This window comes from Palaemon carinicauda, chromosome 15 (assembly GCF_036898095.1).
Source record: "Palaemon carinicauda isolate YSFRI2023 chromosome 15, ASM3689809v2, whole genome shotgun sequence".
NCBI classification, from domain to species: Eukaryota; Metazoa; Arthropoda; class Malacostraca; order Decapoda; family Palaemonidae; genus Palaemon; species Palaemon carinicauda.
This window is the reverse complement of record NC_090739.1, coordinates 97491191-97502288: the sequence shown is the minus strand read 5'-3', so window position 1 is coordinate 97502288 and position 11098 is coordinate 97491191. Positions and strand designations below refer to the sequence as shown.

General features: G+C 42.1%; 1 protein-coding gene across 2 annotated transcripts in view; it reads left to right on the top strand.

Moving 5' to 3' along the window:
- The window catches only part of LOC137654696 (transmembrane protease serine 11D-like), a 147970-nt gene that overhangs the window by 62694 nt on the left and 74178 nt on the right, over positions 1-11098 (top strand). For both annotated transcript variants that reach the window (XM_068388586.1, XM_068388585.1), the window contains exon 6: positions 343-522. In XM_068388586.1, coding sequence (XP_068244687.1) covers positions 343-522 — 180 coding nt within the window. The remainder of the gene's footprint in view (positions 1-342; positions 523-11098) is intronic.

The following is an 11098-nucleotide window of genomic DNA, read 5'->3' as shown; positions in this document are numbered from 1 at the left end:
AGTATACTGTAATCTATATTCACAAAATCAAATTAATGGTACTACCAGCTATTTCTTTAATAAATTGAATTATTAGTGATTAAGCATTGAAAGATTAATATGCTTATAAATAGTGAATGCCAACAGTAATTTTTCTATGCCTGATTAATGTTTATACAACGGTTTGAAGGCAAAAACATGTATTAAACAATTTGCTGATGCTAGCAGTTCTTTTTTTGTAAGTGCTGCTTGATATCTTTCAACTACCTATTTGTCATATCATTAATTTGATAGGATGGGTGTCACTCCATGCAAACAATGATTTGATCATTTCTCCAGTTAGCCCATCATCATCTTTTCCAGATTCTTATGAAATGAAACACGTAAGTGAAGTATCAATCCACATCACCTCCCCCAGATCGACTACTGTCTCGTGGAATCTTAAAGTGCAGCAGATAAAATGTTCACAATGGGAAGGAGAGGACTTTGAAGAGGAGGAAGAAATCCTAATTGGGACTGGAGGAACCACCACATTTAAACCAGGTTTGTTCTGTCTTTAGATGAGTCAAAGGAACCGAGTCCCTTTGTAGGGACGATATAAGTTTTATGTTCAGGGCTACTCACCAGAAACATTATTTTTTTGTAATCTGAACTTGAAAACGAGGGGTAAAAATAATATCAAATATTCTTACATGACAAAAGTGGTATAAGGTTATCATTCCTTTTTTTATAGAAATTTTACCATCAAGCAATTCTCTTGTTCTGTTTATTTGTATCCAAAGACATATCTATAACACGTTAAGTATACAATAGAAGAGCGTAGTTTCCTATAACACAAAGCCAAGATCTTGTGCTCAAATTTTGAAATGGATTTGCATATATTGAGTTAAATTACTAACCATAAGCTCGCTGTATAGACGGGTAAGAAAAAACCTGATACTGTAATGGAAGGATTATACTAGATTTACCACTTTTGGGGTACACACAGAAATTTCCTGTGTAAATATCCAAAGAATGTATGTATGTATGTATTGTATTTACATAGACACTATATATATATATATATATATATATATATATATATATATATATATATATATATATATATATATATATATATATATATATATATATATATATATATATATATATATATATTTGGACTTGAGCCATGTCGTCCTGATGGAAGTTCCTCATTGGCAGCTTCTACTTGAGATATTTCTGCGAGTGATATACCAGATAAATTTTACCTTAGAGGTATTACCGGAGTTCTGCAACTAACATGTTTCCTGTTGATCCATTCCCTCTTCGCAGCATTAACTTTGACGATCGCTTGGGGAGTTTCTGATTGTTTTTCTTAGCTTTTTGAGCGATTTTCGATCGCGGATGCTCCAGCTTCTTCTTCGTCAACTAAGTTGAGTACCCTCATTTTTGTGTATTGAAGAATTTTGCATCTCCACCCCTATGTATTTTTAGATTTATATGCTTTTATTGTTTTGTGGCCGGCATGCAGTTGGCGCCATTGCACCATGTTACCAAATTGCTCAAAAATACTTAGTTATTTAGTCATATTGTTGTAGAAATATGTTTTACGTTATTCTTTTACAGTGTGGTATGATTATGGGTATCCCACCTCCCTTTTTTGGCATTCCTTGTGTTTTTTGTCAGCATTGACTAAGGCTTCCTCAATACCCTAGCCGGCAGCCATGCCTGATAAATTTTCACTCATGCACCATTCCTTTCCATTACCTAACCTTTCTGGCTTGGTGAGCCTGTCTATCCTCCCATGTTGTCGACTTGTCACGGCTGGGAGCTGCAGTCTTGAAGGTCCCTCTGGGAGTTGGGTAGTATTTTCAATTGTCCTAGGGTGACTGTTTTCCCTTTCCACTTAGCCTATTTATGTGGCGAGGTCTTGGGAACTTATTCCTTGTGTCTACTTACGTTTTCCCATTGGAATGCTTTACCCCCTGTTCTAATGCTGACAGGTAGACCCCTTTGTGTCGCCCTTAACCATTCTTAGGTTTTCCTCTTAGGCTTTGGTAGGCTATGCCTGGTTGTGAGGACTTGTCCTCTGTGCCCTATCACTGCAGACCCCTAGGAACACTATTCATGTTCTAATGTCGCAGTTGGGCCTTCCTGTCATGATGCCTTACCAATTTCTGAGTCTCCCATCACCACCCCTTTTTCCCTTACCCTTGTGCCTGTTAGTGTGCCTACTTGCTGTGGAACTTTGTTCCCATTCCTGTCTAGTCCTGTGGCGGCTGAAGTACGCTTCGTCTCCTTCCTTGGACAGGATAACTTATGGGCTATCTTTCTTGGCCCTAGGTAGGTGAGTTTTCTCCTTCCCTGGACTAAATTTCTCGGCTGCCTTAGAGACCACCCTTGGGTGTTTTCTCTGCCCCTTTCTCTTCCTAGTTAGGCCATAACCTGACTGTACTGGGAACCATGTACCTCTTGCCTAGTCATCTTACCAGGTAGGTAGTCTAGGATTGCTTAGACAGTTCACCTTATGGCCTAATCCTATTTAGGCATAGAGTTGGTACCCCTTGGGGTCCTCCTCTGCTGCCTTGGCAGTTGCCTGTTCTGTGTCTGAAGCTTTCTTTCCTGTGTTATGTTCCTCTTGCTGTGGAGTCTTGACTCCCTTGCCTGGTTAGCCTATCTATGCAGAACTGCTGCCTTCTGTCTCTGCTTCCAGTCTTTGGATGTATATTGGGTGAGTACAAATCCCAGTGCCTCTTTAGTTTGTTCCCCCATCCCTACTGCTCAAGCCCCAGCTTACACCTCCACCCAAGCAACTACCAGCAGCCACCACAAAGTGTTTAATGTCTTCCTATTGACTCAAGTAATGTATGAAAAAACACTTTTGAAGATTTCCATCCTGTGTAAGCTTGTAAGCCTACAAAGGACATGTGTTAGACAAATTAAGGAAGAGGCACTTCTGATGAAATAGGCGAGTTTGGACCTTAGCTGTTTAAAAGAAAGATTAGATCCTGTTGTTTCCCCTTTAAAAAGTTGTCCACCTTTATAGGCTCGACTCTTTAACAGGTAGACCGTGAGGTATTCAACATGGCCCAGAGAAGGATCCTCCTTCAGTGGAACAATCTTCCAAGGCCCCCACTATTTGTGGGAAGTTAATCTTTTGCCAAGAATCCAGAATCTGGGTAAAAATTTTCCTCTCCCGATTTCAAGAATCTGTTGTGGCCGCCATCCCCTGTCTCGTTAACTCTATCCCCAGAAATCACATTAAGCAAAAAAAATAGACTTTTGAGTAAGATCCCTCAAAGAGGTAGTGGCATTATCTATTGAGGAGGCTAAGTACAAGACTTTATCCAACGACCATTAGATAGCCTTGGGAGGAGCATTTGGTTTTAATTTAGCACTAGCCTTCGGGATCTTACTGAATTGTTTGCTATCGAGTTCAATGTCAAAAGTATAAGTGATAGGTTTAGTAAGTGCCAACTTACATTAGACAATAATCGTAAGGGCCAAACCCTTTTCGTGTAATGAAATAAAGAAGGAAATACAGAAATCCATAGTAATGGAAGAGGGCTGATGTTTTTCAACGAATTCCATCCATTATTCCAATGAAGACAAGTATTGTCATTTCGTAGTATTGGACTTCTACTCTTCTATAAAGTAAATTTTCTCCTTTGAAACTAAACTTTTTTGAGCCGCTAGGGTGAGAAAATCATGGGCCGAAGGTTTTTCGTTATCCAAGACGATGTGAAGACAGTCGTATGTGGAACATTCTGAGACAGCAAAGGAGATGATAGAAGGATCTTGAGAGGTTTGAGTTCCAGAACCGAGGGCTCCAATTGCTCTTGGGCTGCTTTGGAGCCACTAGAGCTGCTGTCCCTTTGAACGTCTGCAGGTTGATCATTACTTTCCTTAGGAGGTTGAACAGTGGAAAGAGGAAATGAAAGACCACTGGCTCCAATTCTGTGACAATGCATCCGTTCTTGCCACTTCTGGATTCAAGTTTGGTGCTATATACCGGGGAAGTTTCTTGTTGAAGCTCGTTGCAAGGAGATCTATTTGCAGTTCTCGGACTTGCTCTAGAATGAAAAAAATTATTTTGCATCTAGAGACCATTCTGTTTCCAGAGGCTTGGATTTTGACAGGGCATCCGCCGTCACATTGCGAACCCCTATTAAGTGAACTGCTGAGAAATGCCTATATCTCAGCTTTACTAAGGTGAGAATGGCTAAAATCACATGATTGATCTAAGGAGACCTGGAGCCCTGTACGTTGACACAGTGGAAAATCATCTTGCTATCAAGAACTAATTTGATCTGTGATTTATTTGAGATCAGTGTCATCAGAGTTAGAAACACTGCCATAGCATCCAGAAAGTTGATATAGAACCTCTGAAATTTGGGTGACCACTGACCCTGTATCTTCTTGGAAAGGGGAATGTCCCCCCAACTCTGTTCCAAGGCGTCTGTGTGAGTTGTCACGGAAGGAGGATACTGTAGAGGGACATGAGTTGGCAAGCTCTTGGCAGTGGACCACAGCTTGAGCTGTTAGAGCAGCAAATAGGGTGCTTTGTAGCAAAGATCTCTCTGAGCATTTGATGCCTTTCTTCTCCGGGCTCTGTTGGCATCTTTGAGTCTTGCTTTTAGGGTTCGGTCTATCACGGAAGCAAACTACAGAGATCCTAAGACTCTTTCCTGTTTACGTCTGGTGATTACCTTCGAGTGGAGTAAGCACCTTACAGATTTTGAGATTTCATTTCTCTTGCCATGCTGTAGATAAAAAGGATTCGTGACTTTAGATTCCAGTGAAAACCTAGCCACTGTAAATCTTAAGCTGGAAATAGCCTAGACTTTTCGAGGTTGATCGGAAATCACAGATACTGTAAGAATTTCATGACTTCTTGAGCTGCGAGAAAACATTCCAACTTCGTTGCAGCCTAGAGTAGCCAGTCGTCTAGGTAAATCATCACCTGAAGGCCTTTGTTCCAAGGTTGTTGGAGAACAGCCTCGACTAACTTTGTGAAAATTCTTGGACCCATACTGAGTCTGAAGGGCATAGCTCGTAATATGTAGGTCTTTCTTGGTAGTCTGAAATCAAGGTTTTTTATTTGGGGGTGGGGTGGGGGGTGGGGGGAAGAAGCGCCGACCTAACGGAAGATGCCAAGGGCATCGGAAAGATGTATGGAGACAATGTAGACCCCCTGGGGTAGTAGGGTCCGTATTTGCAAGATAGCCAGTATCTGGAACTTGTCGTTCAGAATGAATTTGCCTAGTGGGAAAAAGTCCAGCATAATTTGAAGAGTGTTTGAATCTCTCTTGGGCACGCAGAATAGCCGCCCTTTAAAGTTCATGGATTTTGTGCAATTGATGACTCCCTTATGGAGAAGATCCTGTACGAAATCATCGAAGAATGGGGTTGTGGGTTGAAAGAGCCTCTTGAACTGGGGTGGTTTCTGTCTGCATTTAGGTTCTTGTAAGTGTTGCAATTGGAAGGTTCCAAAATTGCAAATCACCCTTTGGAAATATGACAGTCTGCATGCTTCCGGCAAGTCTTGTGGCCAAAGGGCAACTTGACCCGCCTGGTACAGCTTACCCTCGAACACTCCATGTCTTCAGCAACCTGTAAAGATGGAAAATTTTAATAAGTACAATTGGTATGAAAAATGTTCTTATCTAGAATAACATGTAAATAAATGTTAAATTGAAAATTATTGAAAACAATCTCTAGACTAAAAATTTTCTACGACACTCGCTGTGGCTAATGCTACACAACAGTGGGGACTCATTCCAAACAGCTCAGAAATCTTTAAAGATTCATGAAAGATTCATAAAAAGACAGTGTGGTAGAAAATAGAGGTAAAGTGTCACATCAGTGGAACACCATTTCCCTCAAAGTCTGTCTATTAGACAACCTAAGATGGCAAATTCACATACCATCCTGCCTAAGCCAGCAGTGACTGCCCCCGAGGTAGCAGCAGCCGAGTCTAAGGTGACAGCTATTCCTAGCAACCATGGCAACATGAACTTCCCTTTCACCACCCAGAGAATGTTAACACAATGTGGCAGTGACATTGTCGAGTCAATAAGAAAAAGGGGATGATCCTATAAAGAAACAGTCCATAAGCAGGGGGAAAAGGCACAGGAAATGAAAGGCAGTAGATGAGGAAATCTACCAAAGATCTAGTCATTATCATTAAATTATGAGAAAGGGTGTTAGCCCTTAAGATAATGAGAGCCATACAAGATGGCCAGGATGCCAAGAATTGTAAATTTAAAGGAGATCCTGACAACCACGCAGGATCCAATCAACCAACTTCAGAGTATAATGTTCCTCAGATATGGAAGAGGAAAAGGGGTGTAGATGACCAGCCCCTTAGTCCATTCACATCCAACGCAAGGAAGAACTCAAGCTGACAAGACTGGAAGCATGGACAGAAGATAATGCCTCTGCCAGGATAAACCGGCCAGGCAAAGGAGCCAAGATTCCACAGCAAGAGGTATATATCCCAGGATGAGAAGCTGCAGTCATGGCCCAAGTAACTACTAAGGCGGCAGAGGAGAACCCCAAGGGGTACTAGCTCTCTACCTAGATAGGGTTAGGCCATAAGAAATACTGTGCAGGCAAGGTTAGCCTATACAGCAGATAAGGGATACTCAAATGCTAGGGTATGCAGACTGGACAAAGGAAATGTAGTAGGCTCGAAGATGGGATAGCCTTAGAAGTAGGTGCCTGTTGTAAAGCTTCTATTTTCGCCACTAGCGACGCTTGAGCATGTTCATGTTTGGTGTTTAGGTTTTCTATGAAAGCTTTCATGGATGCCATGAATTCCATTTGACCTGGAAACAATGGTTTATCCGGCATAGGAACAGGTGCCGAAGTACAGTATAAGTTGGGGCCTGAGCTGCGTGGATGGGGGAACAAGTTGAAGAAGTACTGGGAACTGTACTCACCTGATGTACATCCAATGACTCCTCAGAGGCTTCTGTAGTCAGCAGGATGCTCTCCCTTTCTGGAGTCACAGAAGTTGTCAACATGTTGTTGCAGAGCATCTCAAACTTCATCATTCGCATGATCTACTGGTACTGGTGGGAGTTAAACCATTGGTAACTGGTGACCAAAAACAATGGTCACCTCGGCCATGAAAAAGAGAATGTCCTTAAGATCCATAGAAAGAAGATAAGGGGCACTTTGTTAAGAGCTCTTTTGGAAGTCTCTAACCCAGTGACGCATTGTCTTCCGACTCCTTGCTTGCACATCCAGGGAGACGTCGGCGGCATGGAAGCCGGTGTGTAGCAAGTCCTTGCAAACCTGACAATTAGTAGGTTCCCAGATTGCAAGAGACCCTTAGGTAACATGACAGTCCGCATGTTTCCGCCAAGAGTTGTAGCCACAGGGCAACTTGACTCACCTGGTACAGGTGACCATTGAACAATCCATTTTATCAGCAACCTGTTAAGAAGAAAAAATTTCAATGAGTACAAATATTGAAAAAAAATTTCATTCTTAAATTAAGCATATTTAAATTTTTTTTTTTAGAAAATTATGCTTAAAGATAATCCCAACATAAATATTCCTATCATCTATAATAGGGCTAAGACTTTAAAACAATGGAGACTCATGCCAATCGGCTCAGAAATCATTGGAGATTTATGAAAAACTATCAATGACAGTGTGGTAGGAATATGGAGGAAAGGGTCACATCAAAGGAACACCAATACCTCCAATGTCAGTCTATTAGGCAACCTAAGATGGCAATTTCACTTATCATACTACCTAAGCCAGCAACAACTGCCCCTGAAATGGCAGGAGCTGGGTTTAAGGCGACAGCTATTTCTAACAACCATGTTATAAAGTGAACTCACAACATCCCAGGCATGTTGACACAACACGGCAGAGGCATTGGCAAGTCGACAAGAAGAGAGGAGACAATCCCATTGGGAAGGGTCCACAATCGGGGGGAGAGGTACAGGAAGGGAAGGCAGCAAATAAGGAAACCTGCCAAGAGCTGGTCATTATCATTAACTCATGAAAAGAAGGGGTTCTAGCCCGTAAGATAATGAGAGCCATACAGGACGGCCAAGAAACCAAGAATTGGAAATTCAAAGAATATCCTGACAACCAGGCAGGATCCAATCGACCAACTTCAGAGGACAATGTTCCTCAGATATGAAAGATGAGAAGAAGGAGCAGATTACCAGTATAAGGTTGCAGCTAAGGGGACAGAGAGAATGTCCCATACCCAAGACACATCCAATGCCAGAAGAACTCAACCTGACAAGATTGGAAGGAGGGACAGAAGGCGACACTTCTGTCAAGACAGAATAACCTGGCAAAGGAGTCAAGACTCGGCATCAAGAGGTACATAGCTTAGGATGAGAAGCTACAGTTACAGAACAGGCAACTGTTAAGGTGGCAGAGGAGAACCCCAAGGAGTACCAACTCTTTGCCTGGATAGGGTCAGGCCATAGGAAAAACTGTGCAGGCAAGCCTAGCCCACCTAGCGGATGAGGGAAAACTCAAATGCTAGGGTAGTTCCCAGTACAGTCAGGTTAGTGGTTTCTAAGGTGGCAGAGAGAATTAATCCAGGGAAGAAAAAAATTTCATCCACCTAGTGCCAGGATAGATAGCCTGACCAAAAGTGGCAATGAAGAGTACTTCAGTTGACATGGGGCTAGACAGGGATGGGGACAAAGTTCCACAGCAGATAGACACACTAGCAGCCACAAAGAAGAGGGAAAAGGGTGGTGATGGGAGATTCTGAAATTTGTAAGGTGGTAGGACAGGAAGGCCCAACTTCCACCTTAGAACAAGAATAGTGTTCAAAGGGGTCTGCAGTGATAGGGCACAGAGGACAAGTCCTCACAACCAGCCATAGCTAAAAACTAAGAAGGAAACCTAAGAATGTGTAAGGCGGCACAAAGGGGGTCTACCTGTCAGCATTAGAACAGGGGATAATCCATTCCAATGGGTAAACAAGGGGTAGACAGAGGGAACAAGTTCCCAAAACCTGTGCTGCCTCGCCAAACATATAGGCTAAGTGGAGAGTGAAGACAGTCACCTTAGGACACTGTTAAACACTATCCAACTCCCAGAGGGACCTTCAAGACTGCAGCTTCCCGCCATGACAAGTTGGCAGCATGGGAGCATGGGCAGTCTCACAAAACCAGTAAGGTTAGGGTAGAGGTAGCCTAAGTCAAGACTGATAAAAAACGCACATGTACCATCCGTAAAAAGGGGGAATACCCCATAATCATACCACACTTGTAAAAGAATAATATAAAACACATTCCCACAATAATATGACTAAATAACTATTTCTGAGTGATTTGGATACATGATGCCAGAGGCAATAAAAACGGATTTTGAGCGAAGCGAAAAATCTATTTTTGGGTGAGATGGCCGTGTCGTCCTAATGGAAGGTTCCTTCAGTAGCTTCCTTGGGTATATTTGACTACGGTGATATTCCCAGAGAATTTACCTTAAGGTACCCAGAATTCTAACTCCTGGGGCGAATATCCCTAAATAAAAGAATCAGGGCTATCGCGAAATATCAGAGGACGTATTCTTGACACGCCACATAGCAATCTGCACCCCGAACAGAATTAACACTTCGAAGGGGTCAAGTGGTAAGAAAACGAAAAATGAGAAAGAAAGGAGAGCCGCTCGTAAGGTACCTCTCCTCTTTCGTTTCGTATGCATGCATAGCGCCGCCGACAGCGCCATCTGTATTCATTGTAGCGATACATGAGGTTCTACAGATACTGTATGTAGGGAGGGGTCCTATAGCCCTTTTTAGAGGAAAAGGAAGGGCGGGTCCATCAGGACAACATGACCATCTCACCCAAAAATAGATTTTTCGCTTCGCTCAAAATCCGTTTTTTGGGCTCAAGCCATGTCGTCCTGATGGAAGTTTACCAGAGCATTACTGTATCTGTGGATTCTCAAAACGTGCCGTACTCTCAAGAAGGTATTTCCCGGTCAAACTAGACTTAGAGACCTAAGATGTTACCGTCATACATCTTTTCATCTAACCATAGACTATGTTAGTGCTTCCTGCCCCCTACAGGGAAGAGTCGTACTAGACTCTGGAAAAATCTCGAAGAGTACATATACCTATGTATAAATAACAGACAAGCCAATATAGTGGTCTCACTCTATATCATATAAAGCATAGTTTGTAAAAGAACCACTGAGTCGATATGAAATACCGACCAGTTCCCCGTTCGATTACTGGATTGGACAAAGGTTTATATCCGGGTAGGAGGAAAACTTGCATATTCACTACCGTCCCCTTAGGGCATGGAGTCCTCCCGCTAGGGGAAAGCATAAACCTATGAAAGATGCTTGCATAAAAGAACAATCTATTAGAATTATCCATGATAAAGTATACATAGTAAACGTAATGCTAAACCATTTCTAGTAAAATGACACAGGCGAAAGAGACGCAAGGTTCACAAGAACTAGTTTATTGACAATCAATAAAAATAAAACAGGTTAAACAACAATTATACATATATAAAAGGAGGATAACCAACAAATAAGCATAAGCATGATAGTAAACAGAAAAATTGTTTATCTGAAAGAAAAAAACATTAGCGCCACTTTTAACATACCGAGGTATCAAAATCATAAAAGTCTGTATTACTAATCAGTCACATTAGCATTGCAAACGCTTGGCACACATGTCTGCACTTAAGCTAGGTTCACCTTTGAATATGGAACAGTCAATGTGGGCACCCTAGTGCCCTAACACTTAGTCTGTAGAACAGTCCGTAACTACACACCCACCCCAGAATTAATCGTTCCAATTAATTTCACTGTTCCTCGCAGAGTTAAACAGCAGGTTTAACGACACTACCCACTGCTACCACAGACCTCTTCAGTTGCTCCACTTGCTTCGCATAATGATGAAAGAAAACTCTGGAAGACTTCCAGCCAGTGTATGAGCGAAGATGTTCAAAATCCATACTATTGAAGAAATTTAAGGATGAGGCAACTTTCCTAGGATCGTGACCTGCGGGTGTACTGTCTGGATCCGCTCTGCGAATAAAATAGGTGATTTTCGCCCTTAGTTGTTTCAGCGATAAATTTGAGCCTGATGTTTCTCCCCTGAACAGTTGACCTCCCCTAAAGTCTAAAGTTC